Source organism: Acinonyx jubatus, chromosome A2 (genome assembly GCF_027475565.1).
Source record: "Acinonyx jubatus isolate Ajub_Pintada_27869175 chromosome A2, VMU_Ajub_asm_v1.0, whole genome shotgun sequence".
NCBI lineage: Eukaryota > Metazoa > Chordata > Mammalia > Carnivora > Felidae > Acinonyx > Acinonyx jubatus.
This window is the reverse complement of record NC_069383.1, coordinates 15,164,204-15,180,879: the sequence shown is the minus strand read 5'-3', so window position 1 is coordinate 15,180,879 and position 16,676 is coordinate 15,164,204. Positions and strand designations below refer to the sequence as shown.

General features: G+C 46.5%; 1 protein-coding gene across 1 annotated transcript in view; it reads right to left on the bottom strand.

Annotated features, from left to right (window-relative positions):
* The window catches only part of ZC3HAV1 (zinc finger CCCH-type containing, antiviral 1), a 61,467-nt gene extending 56,084 nt beyond the window's left edge, over positions 1 to 5,383 (bottom strand). The window contains exon 1 of the mRNA XM_027075565.2: positions 4,605 to 5,383. Coding sequence (XP_026931366.2) covers positions 4,605 to 4,912 — 308 coding nt within the window. The 5' untranslated portion in view covers positions 4,913 to 5,383. The remainder of the gene's footprint in view (positions 1 to 4,604) is intronic.
* Positions 5,384 to 16,676: the final 11,293 nt, after the last annotated feature.

Here is a 16,676-nt window from a genome sequence, read left to right as displayed (position 1 = left end):
AAATTCCGAATACATAAAACATGGGGCGCTGGGCTAACTCAGTCAACCTATCTTGGAGTTGTAAGTTCAAGCCCCATGTTGGGTATACAGATTACTTAAAAATAAAATCTTTAGGGGCACCTGGGTGGCTCAGTTGGTTAAGGGTCTGACTTCAGCTCAGGTCATGATCTCATGGCCCGTGAATTGGAGCCCCCATCAGGCTTTGTGCTGACAGCCCAGAGCCTGGAGCCTGCTTCAAATTCTTGTGTCTCCCTCTCTCTCTCTGCCCCTCCCCCGCTCACGCTCTATCTCCTACAAAAATAAACATTAAAAAAATTTAATAAATAAAACAAAATCTTAAAAAAATACAAAACAATACTACATTTTGTGCATATATATATATGTATATATATATACACACACACATACACACACACACAAATGTATGTGGGAGGAAATTATAAAAGCATGGGGGGGCAGAACACACATCATAATCCTAACTGATGTTGCTTCTGAAGACTGGAGGGAATGAGACTAGGAAATAGAAAGTAGTTTTAGGCTTGTTATGGTTTTTATTTTCCTTTAAAAGATAAGCAAAAATGAAAAAACGTAAATATTTATTCTGAGAGATGAGTTATAATCTTATTATATAGTACTTTCTTTTATAGAACTTTTGTCATATTACATATTGAGAGTATATACATACTCTGATGCTTGTCACATTATTCTTTGCAATTTGGGCGTCTTTTTTTTTCAATTTATTAAATAGTCAATTAAACCTCTTCCCATCTACCCACCCCACCCAAAGTTACAATTAACCAAACGGGAAAGGCATACAAACAGGAAAGAGCCCAGAGGAAACACCCACATTGGCAAAAAACCGCAAAGCTAGTTGAAAACGCTCAGGCAGCCCGCTTTACACAGTTAAACAGTCATGTTTGAAAAACAAAAAACAAAAAAACTTGAATTAATGAAAGGTCGTACTTCACACAGCTACTTCACAACACAAGTGGCTAGTTAAGAAACCGTGCAGTGATCTGGATTCCACGGTAACTGCCAGCTACCTGCTATGCGACCTTCGGTAAATTTCTGAAGAGGTCTGGGCCTGAGTTTCTTTATATTAAGATGGGATTTATAACACCTATCTCGAGAGCTATAGTAAAGACTCTCTTGGATACCATCTCTAAAGTGCTTATCATAATGCTTGATAGCTATTTGTTCAATGAATGGTAGTTATTGTTTGCGACAGACCTGGGATTAGAACTCCACGTGTGGGCATGTATTTCAGTAAAGCAAAACAGAAATATCTAAACTGATGCACCAAAACAAATAAATACCCAACAGTGAAGCAAGCCCTTGTTGACTAACATGTACTGCTAAAAGCAATATAAGAGAAAGACTAGAACTGCAAGATAGATAGGAGAAATCCTATCCATGAATATAAAAGAATTTTCATATAAGGAAATATAAAGGAAATTTACTAAGTCCAGCAAATTGCAAACTGCCCTCAGGCAGAGAAAGGTAATGGTTAAGTTCAATATGAGTATCAATTGGTCAACAGATCCCATTACCCTGTAATCCACAAGGAAAGTCCTTTAGACTTCCACATGTCAAGTTTTAGATGATTTTATGAATTTTCTAAGAAAGGGGAATAGTTTTAAAACATACTTGGGGAAAAAACGTATTTTCGAGGTTTTGAGTCAAAAAAAAAAAAAAAAAACACCTCCCAAGAGCCCTATTATGAAGACACAATGCACTTTAATGGATTAAAAATTTGTAATTCTCCTATTCAAAAGTGATGAAAAAGGAAATAAAAAATACAACTAGACCAATAAATGTAGTAAGTAAAAATTCATCACTTCACTAATAAGTTTAAACTTATGGTTTAAAATGGTTTTGATGTTTCAAACCACACACACACACACACACACACACACACACACACACACCCCACACAAATACCAGAATAATATTCATAAAACAAAAAACTAAAGTTCCTTAAAAAAAATACTAAAGTTTTTAAACATATTGTGTGTAAGAAATTGAAAGTTTCTATGGGGCGCCTGGGTGGCTCAGTCGGTTAAGCGTCCGACTTCGGCTCAGGTGACAATCTCACGGTCGGTGACTTCGAGCCCCGCAACGGGCTCTGTGCTGACCGCTCAGAGCCTGGAGCCTGTTTCAGATTCTGTGTCTCCCTCTCTCTCTGACCCTCCCCCGTTCATGCTCTGTCTCACTCTGTCTCAAAAATAAATAAACGTTAAAAAAAAAATTGAAAGTTTCTAAACATACTGGATATGCAACATTTTTAAACAATTATGGATTATGTCTTATAGGTTTTTTCCTGAAGATTCAAGTCCTATTATAAGATAATCAGGGAAATTTGAATGCCAACTGGATATTAAAGTATATTAAAATTGTAACTGTAAAAAATTATAATTGTTGTACTGAGGTTATGTGAATAAAATAGAGTCCTTACCCTTTAGAGATACTAAAGAATTTACAAAACACATAACCCGTTGGAGCCGGGGACAGGGATGGAGAGGGGGACAGGGACAGGGATGGAGAGGGGGAAATAAATGAAATAAGATTGGCCATATTGTGAAGACTGCTGAATTGAAATGATGGGCACATGGCAGTTCATTATGCTCTTTTCTCTACTTTAGTATATTTTGAAAATATCCAGAGTAAACAATTAAAAGAGAAATATGGATTTAAAACTAAAAGCCAGGGGCGCCTGGGTGGCTCAGTCGGTTAAGCGGCCGACTTCGGCTCAGGTCACGATCTCGCGGTCCGTGAGTTCGAGCCCCGCGTCGGGCTCTGTGCTGACAGCTTGGAGCCTGGAGCCTGTTTCGGACTCTGTGTCTCCCTCTCTCTCTGCCCCTCCCCTGTTCATGCTCTGTCTCTCTCTGTCTCTCTCTGTCTCAAAAATAAATAAACGTTAAAAAAAATTTTTTTGAAAAAAAAAAACAAAACTAAAAGCCAATGCTAATTGAAGAATTTTTAGTAACAAAACAGGAAAGAACCAAAAATAAAATAAAATAAAAAGGTAACGAGGCCTTACAACTCCTTGTTATTCAGTATAGTGCTAGAACATTCTATCCCTTTCTATCTTCTACCCTCCACCCTCCTTTCCTCCTCCCAGATTTCCTGGGTTACTGGTGACTTAGGAGGACTCCCTCTACACTCATTCATGATGCACCTCCAACTTAGAAACATACTTTCAAATTGGTGCCTCACAACATATTCAATAATCTTTTTTTTAATAACGGAGCACATTCAGCACTTTTTAAAATTGTTTACCATTTTGTCCTAAACAAACTTTAAAAGAAAAAAACTATCTCATTTACCTCATCCATTTAAAACACCTGTATTTCGTATGCTTTTACTACACATATATTGGGGGTTAGTAATCTACAATTTTTTCCTAAAAATCACAAGATCAAAAGATCGATGGCCACCATTTTGCACACCAAGACATCACTTAAAAGTTTTTAAGAAGGAGCCAAGGGTGAAAAGTACTACTACATCAAGAAAAATTGAGCAGAAGTGCACAGGGAGACAAAACACCGGGAGAAAGACTATGGTCGGAGACAATCGTTCACTAATTGAATAGACGTTCAACCAGAAGTGGGATGGGACGGAACTGGGCAGGAAGGGGACAGGAGCCCTCAAGAGAAAGGCTTTGTGATTAAGGTTGAGAAAGGTGAAGAGGGAGTTGGCCTGGGGGAAAGAAGAGGAGAGTGACTGATTGGCAGCATATTCAGGTACTGATGAGAGGAAGAACCCAGATGAAGCAGGAAGGCAGGGTCAGCCCGTGTACAAATGGAAGCCATCTTTGGATATGTGACAGCTGAACCCTAGGGAGTGAGCTCTCCTAGGGAGACACTGGGAAGACAGGTCAAAAGGCTTAACCCAAATTCGGGGCACACTAGATTTAGGAGGCCAAAAAAAAACGAACAAGGGGAAACCCAGAAGCAGCTGCCTGAGGGAAAAGCCGCACTATTTCAAAGTGGTCCCAAGAATGGGCGGTCACCAGTTTGGGCCACCAGGGAGACGTTGGGGCAGGAGCACTGGGAGAGGACACTGCAACATCGAGGAACCTTGAGGAGGCCCTTTCAGGGCAGGCGGTGCGTACTAGCTTCGGAGATTAGAAAAGTGATAATGAGAGGCGCGGAGGCGGCAAGGAATGGACGCCCAAGCGAAAGGGCCAGCTCGCTGCGGTGGAGACGGATCCCGCTGCGGAGGGTGCAACACGCCTAGGAAGGAAGACAGCGCCGAGGGAAAGACTCAAGATTCCAGACAGTGGGGGCGTTTTCCTTCGTTCTCAAACCTGCCTCCAAAAGTTCTAGACCCAGGCTCGCCCCAAAATACTGTATCCCCGCAGTCTTCCCCGGAGCGATATCGGTTGGCCAAATTCCAGAGAAGATCTGGAGGCGCTGGACGGAGGGGAACCGCCACGAGCAGAAGCACGGGCGGGGCAGGGGCTCTCCCGGGGGAGCAGAGAGGCGGGACGCCGGAGGCAGAGGCGGTCGGGTACGACGTCCGCGCCCGTCGCGGAGCAGCGGGCCCCCGACGGTGCTCCCAGACCCGGGCCTGGGGAAGCCGCCCCTTCTCCGTGCACTCACCTCTCCGACTGCGAATAGCGGCATCGGCCCAGCAGGTTGAGTTTGCAGAGGTGCAGGTCTTCGCACGGTCTCTGGCAGTACTTGCGACGGCAGACCCGGGCTCGGGTGGTAGCCACCACGAAGCCGGTGACCCTGGCCCTGTCGCCGGTCTCCAGCAACACGAATCGGTCGGGCCCAGCCGCCTCCAGCACTTCGCGGAGCTGCGCCTCGGTGAGCGCGATCTTTTCGAGCAGCGCGTCCAGGGCCATGCGGCCCCCGTGGGCGCACAGGATTTTGGTGATGAAGCAGCACACCTCCGGGTCCGCCATGGCGCGCTGCGCTGGCCGGCCGCGGCGCGGGACGCTGCTCCGGGGAGAATCGAAACTTATAGGAGCCCCGGGGGCGGGGGCGGGAGCGGGCGGTGCTGCGCTGGGCGCGCCCGGGACCAGCGAGCGCGCGCTCCTCGCCGCCGTTAGCTGAGCCCAGCGGTTTCGTTTTCCCGCTCGGCCCTGGGTCGGGAGGCCGGAACTCGCCGACCCGATCCCCGTGCCGGACTGAAAGTGAACCGCGACGGCAGCCGAAGGGAAAGAAAGCGAACGGCGCGTGCGGGTCTGCCGGCGACTTCCGCACCCGCCGGACCCCTTCGCTGGGTTCTTGGCTCCGCCAGGGTGACGTTCCCCAGCTGGGCACAGCGAGGCTTCTTCCGAAAGAATTGAAACTAAAAATGATCTGGGGCCCCGGTGGAGTTTTTTATAAGCCAGCCCGAGTGGCGAATGACGCGAGTCTTAGGAGCCCCCTGGAGGAGTTCTCTGTTCTCCGCCCCACCCATTCCGGGAAAAGAGCCGACCTTAGCGAGCGCTCGCCCGAAGCTGGGTGCCCGGCCTCCGCTCTTGGTGAATCTTCTCAACAACTCCAAGGATTAGATGCTGTTATCCTAATTCTGTACTTCAGGAAGTAAGTAACTTGAGTAGACACAACCATTAAGCTGGAACCTGGATGTACCCGAGGTTCTCCAGATCTGGCCCCACGCCCCAGATCGTGGTCCACCTGGCCAGGACCGATGTGCACTTTCTCCCCCAACACCATGCCCTCTTAAAGAACAGCGATTATTGCTCTCGCTCTTTTTCGTCTTTGCACGAGCTTTTTGAAGAAACCCCCCTTCTTGCCACTGTTTTGCCTGCCTGTGATCGGTAACTGGGGTGTCCCAGGTACCACTTAATTCTCAACGGCAAGTGGTCACAGAGAGGCATGCTTAGACATATCCCGAAATTTCAGATGGGTTCCTCTCTTTGTGCGTTTGGACAAGGCCTTATCCCTTGTGGAGACCCTCTTGGACCCCCAGAGCCGGTATAAAGATTGTCTTAAAGTGAAAACATTCGGGCTACAGAAGATGCAGAAGGAATTTTTGCCTGAAATTCTCAATCTCAAAGCAGAGCCTCCTTCAGATACAGCTGCCATTAACCCCCTTCCAAGGGAGCTTCCTGCTAATTCAGCCGCCCAGGGAAGACAGACTGCCCACCATTAGCATCAGAAAGCCCAATAGAACCTTCCTTATTCTCCCATTGAAGCTCTAAATAAACTCTTTTGTTAAATTGAGATAGATAAACTTCAGCTATTCCAGGACTTTTCCATTACTGGGAGCTCCCCCCACCTCCCAATGTGAAAATAAACCTTGTCTTTTCCCCTGTTAATCTGTCTATTGTCAGTTAATTTGCAGACCCCCAACCACCATATCCAACCCTATCCAAGTTGGAAGAAGAAAAAGGTTTTCCTTCCAACACTCCCAAGTTAAAAAAAAAAAGGGGGGGGGGACATTGATCAGATAGGAAATAAACCTTTTTTAAAAAATTTATAGAATTCATGGGCACCTGGGTGGCTCAGTCGGTGAAGCATCCGACTTCGGCTCAGGTCATGATCTCCCAGTTTGCGAGTTTGAGCCCTGTGTCGGGCTCTGCTGACAGCCCTGGATTTGCCCAAAGCCCTGCTTTGGATTCTGTGTCTCCCTCTCTCTCTGCCCTTCCCCCACTCACACTCTTTCTTCTTCTTTTAAAACTTGTGTGTATGTATGTATGTAATCTCTACAACCAAGCTGGGGATAGACCTCATGACCCGAGATCAAAATCACATACTCCTCTGAGCCAGGTAGGCACCCCCATTTTGAAGAATTTCTTAAGTTTACAACTGAATCCTATAAATTAAAAAAAAAAATTTTTTTAATATTTATTTTTGAGAGAGAGGGGCATTCTTCAAATGATCAACAGAAATTCTCAGTTTGGTAATTCATGGGGGATGAACTGTGTCTCTCAGGAATAGAGTTCTTTGGCATAAAAGCCAGCCAAACATGGGGCCCACACAGGATCATCTGGCTTGTTCCCTCTAGCTATCACTTTCATAATTGTCTTCGATCCACTTGGCCTTATTTGTGTTCTAACAGGTTCCCAGGACTGGGTTTTCACTGTCAAATTCAACATAGCATTTTCCATGTGACCCTTACATTAGTTAGTCGCTCTGAACATGCAAAAGTTAAAAAACTAAAAACTAAAAACTGGTCCCTGCCCCCAAGAAGCTTGTATTTGAGAAGACATGAAGAAAATATTAAAACATAAGGGAATCGGTGGCTAAATGCTGCGATGGGTCTATAGGAGAATGGAGGAGGAAGAGTACAGTCTGGCTAAAATGTTGGGAATAGAGGTCTAAAATTCTCAATTCAAATCCATGAAAAACAATTATAAGGGAAAGTGGGAAGGGAAGAGGCAGACATTTGGGGAAATTTTGAAATTCCTGCTGTCACAGGTTGCATTCCCCTGATAAGGAGTTGAGATGTTCAGACGATTCCCTGGGGTGTAACACTGGAGAAAGTCAAGGGAAGACGTAGACTAGGGCTATGGCAGCTGTCAGACAATGATACGGATCTGACAAAGTTTGCCAGCCCGATGGGGAGCGGGAGTGAAATGTTGCAGGATTTTGTTTTACCTCAATACCCAGGAATCACTGTCTCGCCGCTTCAGAGAATTAAGAGATGGACACAAATGAGCAGCCGGCAAAAGTTTATTAGAGTATCAGATTAGACAGTAAGAGTGTGAAAGCTCTCTTTGCACAGAGGAGACATTCGAAAGTGAATGCCCAGGACTATAAGCAAGGGTCCTTGTTTTATAAGGTTCTGGTCACCCCCCTCCCTTTCCCTCCCCTCTTGTGTCTTCTCAGGTTTTACCCTTATTGGCTTGACAACTCTAGGTGCTGGGTTATCCGTTCCTGATTCGCTCGTTTCCATTGTATGAGGGGTGGCCTATGGCCATATCATTCCTTGTGGGTCATACCTCTTTGGTCTACTTATTTTTAGTCAGGTCTTTTTGTCAAATTCCTGAGGGAAACCCCAGGGAGGGTAGGTGTGGTATCTGTTACATTCTTAAGAGGAACCTTATGCCCAGAGGGGTTTGCTGTGGTCAGACACTCCCAACATTGTTCCAAAATATGTGTTTTTCCCCCCCACCCAGGAAACTCAGGCCCTGATTTTTCCCTCTCTTCCTATTTTATCCTATTTTTCCCTATCATGCTAACATTGGACAGAAAAGCCCAAGCCCTTGTACCGCCGCCCTGCTCAGTCGTGGCCAGAGGCCACTGGACAAGTACATGACTCGGGCTCAAACACTGGAGCAGATCCCGAAGGAGCTAAAGCTGGAGGGTATCAGCTCCACACATCTTCTAGCTGTTGGGCAGCAAGCCCTGCCTTGAAGGGGGTCTGACTGACACACTCTTGTCCACTACAGTCACCCTGTGTTCCACATGGATCTATTTGTCCATCCGTATTCAGGGGACGGCTCCTTCAGGGCTTCGTGGGCCACTCTTCTTCCTGTAAGGAAACTTAGAAGAGGAAAATTAATGGAATGAACTCTAGCCCCTGTCACTGCAGTTGGTTGCAAGGCCACAACTAGCCCTTAGCATAGCCCTCCACCAAAGGGACCCCAGGGTGGTTCAATACCTTAACTGTCCCACTCTTGATTTTGGCTCAGTTCATGATCTCACGATTCTTGAGTTTGAGCTCCATGTCCGGCCCCGCATCCAGCTCCACACTGACAGCATGCAGCCTGCGTGGGATTCTCTCTTTCTCTCTCTCTCCCTCTCTGCCTCTCCCCCGTTCAAACGTGTGTATGTGTGTGCGCGCGCGCTCTCTCTCTCTCTTTCTTAAAAAAACAAACATAAAAAAAATTTATTTGAGCATCTCAAATCTCCCACTGCAGAGATTTCCCTTCACCACTGCTTTTCAAGACTATAGCCACCCTCCATTTTCAGCTTGTACTGCATACTGGGATGACTCATTCACAACCCCAACTTGGGCTTTTTCCTTCCTCCTTTAGCTGGTTATTGTGGGGCCCCCTCATATGGTCCTAGGAGTAAGCTAGGGCTGGGACGCCAATGTAACCTAATGAATGACATGGAGACGTGGGCTATGTATTCATGCAGCTTGTCTGTACCTTCTGGTCTTGGTTGTGCTCCATATCAGATGGACCGGTTTCATCTTAGGATGGCTTTAAAATTTTTTTTTTAACGTTTTATTTATTTTTGAGACAGGGAGAGACAGAGCATGAACAGGGGAGGGTCAGAGAGAGGGACACACAGAATCTGAAACAGGCTCGAGGCTCTGAGCCGTCAGCACAGAGCCTGATGCGGGGCTCGAACTCACGGACAGCAAGATCATGACCTGAGCCGAAGTCGGCTGCTTAACCAACTGAGCCACCCAGATGCCCCTTCTTAGGATGGCTTTAATGTTAGGCCTGCCTGACCTGTCGATGTGTCCGATGGGGCCTAGCTTGTGATGGCCCATTCTGAACCCATGATCATTTGTTTTCTCTACCGGGGCCCGGTAGCAAGCTAGAAGCTGCTTTTTAGAAGGAGTGTAACTCTTCACCACAGTGGGTAGGAACTTGTTCCGTAATCCCAGGGGTCTACACTGTGATTCTACTGGGATGTGCCACCAATGTCACACTTATTCCATCACTGACACCTCCAACACTGTAGGCTCTGCTCGATTAGGTAATCTGAACAGAAGGGCTGTTTGTATCACAGCCTGGACCTGCTGCAGAGCTCCTTCCTGCTCTGGGCCCACTCAAAGCCAACAGCTTTCCACGTAACCCAGTATGTGGGCAGCAGGACTTAGGTATGAAATGTGTCTTCTCAAGAACCCAAAGATTCCTAACAGGCTTTGCGTTTCGCTTTTTTCCAGGAAGGGATAGGAGATGTAGCAAGGCGTCGTTTTGGGGGGAGGAGATGTCCCAGCGTGCTGCTGGATCATCGGTCCCCCAGAACCTTTGGTGAAATGGCAGGTCACAAATCGTTGTAGGACTTATCTCCCGCTCTCTGGAGTGGGTACGTCATACCAAACCTCTAGCACAGTCTCCGCCTTTTCCTCCTCCTGCCTGAGCAGTACGGTATCATCTGTGAAATGGGTCAACGGGATGTTCGTGGGATGTCCAAACGTTCTGGTTCTCTTCAGACGATATCACAACGGAGGACTGAAGAGTGAACACAACCCCGTGGCAAAACAGGAAATACTTGCTATCCATTCCGTGGGGATATGAACTATTTCTGACCCTTTTTTGTTGAATGGGATAGAAAGAATGCATTTGCCAAATCAGTGGCCACAAACCACGCGCCTCAGGCTGCGTGGCTCTGGTCCAGCTAAGACACTACGTCTGGCACAACTGCTATTGACCAGGAGTACCTCCTTGCAATAGTCCCTAGTCGTTCTCTAGGGTCCATCCAATTGCTGCAGGGTCAACACTGACAAGTGAAACAGACATATGACAGCGACAACATTTCTTCATCTTTTCAATATTTAAGAGTGGCACTAATCTCTGACACCCCCCCCCTCACCCCTGGAATGCAATGCTATTTTGTGGTTACTCTATTGGCCTGGGGAAGGGGGTGGGCGAGGTGTGGTTTTAGCTGCTCTGCTTGGCCTTCCCTACTGTGATAACTCTCAGGCAACAGGACAAGGAGGTAATGGGAGCCCAACTTCCAAGAATGTCAATCCCAACTGCACATTTGGGGATGAGGGAAATGACAACCAGTGAGGCCATGGACCCAGAGGACTCATCATAAGTTGGACTCTTTTCAGGAATCCATTCGCTCCCGTTCTAACAGGGGGCCTTCACATCTCGGGGTATCAGTTGACCTCTGACCTCCTACACAACAGTCACCCAAATGTCTGGGTATCTCCTGTACGAATGTTGGCCAGAGTGACTCTATCTTTGGCTTGCCATCTTTTTTTTTTTTTTTTTAATGTTTATTTATTTTTGAGAGAGCCAAGGAGGGACAGAGAGAAAGAGGGAGAGAGAGAGAACCCCAAGCAGGCTTTACACTGTCAGTGCGGAGCCCTGTGCAGGGCTCAATCTCATGAATTGGGAGATCATGACCTGAACTGAAATCGGACGCTCAACCGACTGAACCACCCAGGTGCCCCCTTGGCCCACCATCTTTACTATGCGAGCTCAATGGCCTCTCCAGCACTGCTTGTTCCCGCCCCCCTAAAGAATGATGCATATATTCTGTGATCATATCCTGCAAGGAGAGCACTGGGAGATCTGTCATGGTCCCCAGCTCACTAATAGAGGTATAAACATGGACAACATAGTTGCCCCCTCCTGAAGCACAGGAGATGTCAGGAGGATAATTACTGTTAGGTATTAGTCATGTTAATGTATACACTTTGATTTTACTGCTATGCTCACCCTCACATCCCTCTCTTTATAAAAATCCATCAACTAAATCTGAACTTTGCAGAGAAGAGCTGCTCAGCCTCTGATTGTCACCAGCCTGATCCCCCCTGTCAGCAAGCTACCCTGAATAAAATTCTGCGTAAACTGTGTGGAGGTGCCTGCTTTGGTTTTTGGTCTCAAAGTGCTTTTTCAATTTGGAGGATACTGCATGGTTCCTCCACTCTCTCACATTCCCTTTCCCCAGTGTTGTCATCCACATAAATGTTGTAGATCTCTTTGGGAAAGGATTGGAGCCACTATTACAGTTCCTTCACGCCATAGTGGGTTTTTAAAATTTTTTTTAAATGTTTGTTTTTGAGAGAGAGAGAGAAAAAAAACGACCAGGGGAGGGGGCAGAGAGAGAGAGAGACACAGAATCCGAAGCAGGCTCCAGGCTCTGAGCTGTCAGCACAGAACTCGACTCGGGGCTCGAACTCACGAACTGGCGAGATCATGACCTGAGCTGCAATTGGACGTTTTAACCAACTGACCCACCCAGGTACCCTGGGTGTTTAGGTCCTTCTCCCTGGGGACCTGGCCACCTCTTCAGTCACTGGGTTCTGCGTCTGAACACTGGTTCAGGAATGGAAACCAGGTAAGGAATTGTGCACTTTTATCGGGGTCACTGTCTCTCTCATTGTCCTGCTCATTAATCCTTATTCTTTTTTTAGATTATACACAGGAAACAGTACTTTGCTGGCTACCCATCTACTTCCCTCGTTGGGAAATTCTGTTCTGTTCAAAATCTCTGAAGCTCTCCACAGGTCGGGGCTGCTGGCCGGCACTCTGAACTTACAAACCCCTGGCTTTTGCAGTTAAGGGCCATCATCCAGGGTCTACGGCATCAGGGTCCTCTCGTCCCCGTTGCTATCGGTGAGTCAAGTCCTAGGACAGCCTTTCCTCCCATCAGGTATGTCCTATGGGGAAAGCACCACAGAACTATCTCAGTGATGCTAGTGTCCCCCCTCATCGGTGATAAATGGGATTCCACTGGGCTGTTCTCTGAGCCCAGTCCTCTGGTGGATCTTCTGCTGGCCTAACATAATGTATCTATTCTACCATGCCCACTTTTCTGAATCTTTTAATCCTTTCATCTACCGTATGCCACAAAAATTCCGGCATCTCAATATCACTCTTCACGGGCTGTCGCCTTCCCAGGCTTCTAGGAGGCACTTGGAAGCAATGTTGCTCTACCCCTCGGGCCTTGCCAGGATGCTAACTCTTGTATCCCACAGACGGCTCCTATGTCAATGAATTCTCCCATATGCTTGATAGAAAAGTTTTCTCCGAACGGGGAGGTTGGAAATCAGAATAGATGGCTCATTTTAAATTTTTTTTTTTTTACTGTTTTTATTTATTTTTGAGGCAGAGAGAGACAGAGCATGAGCGGGGGAGGGGCAGAGACAGAGGGAGACACAGAATCCGAAACAGGCTCTAGGCTCTGAGCTGTCAGCACAGAGCCCGACACGGGGCTCGAATTCACGGACCGCGAGATCGTGACCTGGCTGAAGTCGGACGCTTAACTGACTGAGCCACCCAGGTGCCCCAGATGGCTCATTTTAGAGGACTAACAAGGAAAGGGGACGAGAGGAGACCAGTGGGGAGGTGGCGGGAAAGGGGGAGGGAAGCGTGAGAAATTGTTCAGGTAGCCAGAGAGAGATTTTTTTGTTTGCTTGCTCATTTATTGCTGCTGATTTACTAGAAGATCTGGGCAAATGTGAACACTTGGAAGAAATAAATCTGGGTAGAGCGCAGAGCTGCAGTTGCTGGGGCAAACTGGCCTGGTAGTAGGCTACAGGAGTCAGCTGAACCACCAGTCAGAGAGGGAAGCCCAAGGCAGCAACAAGCCAGCTATGCTAAGTCATAGAAATTAAAAGTCCATAAACATCAGAGGGTTGAGTCAGATGGAATGTCCAAAGTCCACAGCAAACAGATGTTCCCCCGGAGTTGTGGGAAGTCAAGGGAGGAGTCAGGCAGCCAGACAGGGGAGGGCAAAGGCGGGGAACAAGCCGAGGGGATTTCCCTCATTTGACTGAGCTGGGAAAGGATGGGGCTGCAGGTATTGGTGGAGTGAGAAGGGCCACTCTCCTCCGCGAGGACGAATTTACAGACTTTGCTTTGGTGGTGTTCAAATGAGGAACTTCAGGCTGCCAACCTTCACCTGGTAGCACTAGTCTGAAAGTGGAGGCAACAGGTAGGAGTGACCTAAGGGTGGGGCTGATTTGGTGACGGTGGCGTGATGTAGCAGCCTGACTCCCAGTGAGTCTCGCTTTCTGATGTTTGCATCTGTATGTCAACCCCTCCCACACCAAATAGGAGAGATCTGGTATCTCAACAGGATATTAAAGAAATGAGCCTGTGAATTCCAAGGGTACATCATAAAAAAAAACTTTGTGACTTCCTCCTTGCTCTCTCTTCCATCACTCCCTCTGGGAAAGCCAGCTGTGACTTTGTGTGGACAATCGAGCAGCTCTATGGAGAGATCCCTGTGGCAGGGGACAAGGGCCTCCTACCAACAACCAGCACTAACTTGCCAGGCCAGTGGGTGGGTCACTTGGAATGGGATCCTTCAGCTCCCGTCAAGATGTTAGGCGACTACAGTCCAGCAGACAATTTGAATTTAACCTCAGGAAAAACTCTGAGCTAGAACCACCCAGCTGAGCTGCTCAGCAGAAACCACGTGTGATAAGGATATTGATTGTAGGGGTGCCTGGGTGGCTCATTCAGTCAAGCATCTGAGTTCGGCTCGGGTCATGATCTCGAGGTCCGTGGGTTAGAAGTCTGTGGGTTCAAGCCCCACATCGGGCTCTGTGTTGACAGATCAGAGCCTGGAGCCTGCTTTGGATTCTGTGTCTCCCTCTCTCTCTGCACCTCCCCTGCTCATGCTCTGTCTCTGTCTCTGTCTCTCTCTGTGTGTGTCTTAAAAATAAATAAACCTTAGAAAACATTTAAAAAAAAAGAATATAGATTGTAAAGCTGTTAAGTTTGGGGGTAAGTTGTTAGGAAGCAATGGATAATTAATATAATATACCCAAACACACAAAGTGACAAAAGTCCAAAACACAAAATAATGTGACTGTTTAGGGAAATCGGGTAGGTAATCAAGTCCAGAGGAAGACTGAAAGAATGGATTAAGTGAAGAGAGCAGATGAGAGGGACTGGGAAATAGAGCAGGTTATCGGGTTTGTGTAAGGCTGGACAGAGAACAAGGAACCTGAGATTTCTGAGACCTGTGTACATTAGGTCAAGGCAGGACTGGCCATGGCAGGCAGAGAGAAACCCAGCACCGGGCATAATCTGGGTGGACTTTCATGGCTTGGGCTTCCTCCTCGACTACTGTTTCCACCTGGGTTGCAACATGATTGAGGCTGTGCCGTGAACCCCAAGGCACTGGGTGACGAGACCACCAGGCTCTAAGCATTTACAATGTGTTATGTGCTTGAAATAACACGAAGGCTTAAACAAAGGTGGCATGTCCATACAATGAAATATTATTCAGCGATTAAAACGGATGAAGTACTAATACATACGACAACACAGATGAGCCGTGAAATCATGCTAAGTGAAAGGGGTGCCTGGCTGGCTCAGTCATAGAGCCCGCCACTCTTGATCTCAGGGTCTCAAGTCCGAGTCCCACATTGGGTGTAGAGTTTAATAAAAATAAAAATAAAAAAATAAAAACAGATTTTAAAAAATATGAAACATGCTAAGTGAAAGAAGCCAAACATAAAGGGTTACATACCGCATGATTCCATTTATATGAAATGTTCAGACTCGGCAAATCCATACAGATAGAAAACAGATTAGTGGTTGCCAGGGGCTAGGGGAAAAAGGGGAATGGAGAGTGACTGTTAATGGGTACAGGTTTCTTTTTGGGGTGACTAAAATGTTCTAAAATTAGATAATGGTGATGTACAATTTTGGGAATATAATAAAAAAACCACTAAATCATAGGGGCGCCCCGGTGGCTCAGTGAGTTAAGCCTCTGACTTCACCTCAGGTCATGATCTCACGGTCTGTGAGTTCGAGCCTCACAGCGGGCTCTGTGCTGACAGATCAGAGCCTGGGACCTGTTTCAGATTCCCTGTCTCCCTGTCTCTCTGCCCCTCCCCTACATTCTCTCTCTTTCAAAAGTAAATAAACATTAAAAAAAAAAAAAAAAAAAAAGATGTTAAATCACCTGCCCGGGTCACAACACTAAAGCAACTGAGAGAGCCAAGAACTGAACCCAGGCAGTTGTCCTCAGGCTCCACACTTAACCCACTATGTTATCCCGCCTCTTGCTTATAAATGATCTCAGTGAGTCTTAAGCAAATCCGTGAGGTGGATTTTATTTCCTTTATTTACAGAGGGGAAAAAACTAAAATACACAGAGGTTAAGTAGCCTGCTCAAGTTCACACAGGTAAGAAGCAGGGGAGATAGAGTTTAAATCCAGGCCGTGCTGAGTCAAAAGCACACAATCTTGTGTCAACTTCAGTTCACGATCCTGCATTTCAGCAGCTGGCTGACATAGGGAGTTCCTTCTTTCAGGGCTCACTGGATTGCAATGCCTGGTATCTTTCCTGTTTACATTTTATTATGTTTATGTTGCTTTCTAATTTTCCAGTTATCTCACCACCAAATAATTACATAAGCAATCGGAGGTTGAAATCTGTTTCTCTATATTCTCACATAGAAGATGCCTCTTAGTTTTAACAGGTATAAATGCACGTTACCTTGTATGTTGAAATAAATATTGACTCCCATGTCTTTAACTCATTCCAGTTAAAACTTTGGCCATACTGAGGCACCTGGGTGGCTCAGTGGGTTAAGCATCTGACTTTCGATTTCGGCTCAGGTCATGATCTCACAGTCATGAGATCAAGCCCTGAGTCAGGCTCCTCGCTGGGCATCGAACCTGCTTAAGATTCTCTCTCCTCTCTCTTTCTCTCTCTCTCTCTCTCTCCGGCCCCCCCCCCCCGACTTGTGTGTGTGTGCGTGTGTGCATGCTCTAGCTCTCTCTCTCAAAAAAAAGAAAATTTGGCCATACAGAAGAATTTGGGGATTTTCAAATAGATGTCTCTTTTAAAATTTAGATTATGGAAATTTTCTTTTTAATTTTTATTTTTTAAATGCTTTTTTTTTTTTTTTTTTTTTTTTAGTTTAGAGGGAGAGAGGGATAGAGTGTGAGCTGGGGAAAGGGGCAGAGAGAGAGGGAGAGAGAGAGAGAGAGAGAGAGAGAGAGAATCTCAAGCAGTCTTCATGCTCAGTGCAGAGTGATTATGGAAATTTCCCGTACAAAAATATAAAGGTAAATACACACATGCTCATCACTTAATTTTAACAATTATTACCTAT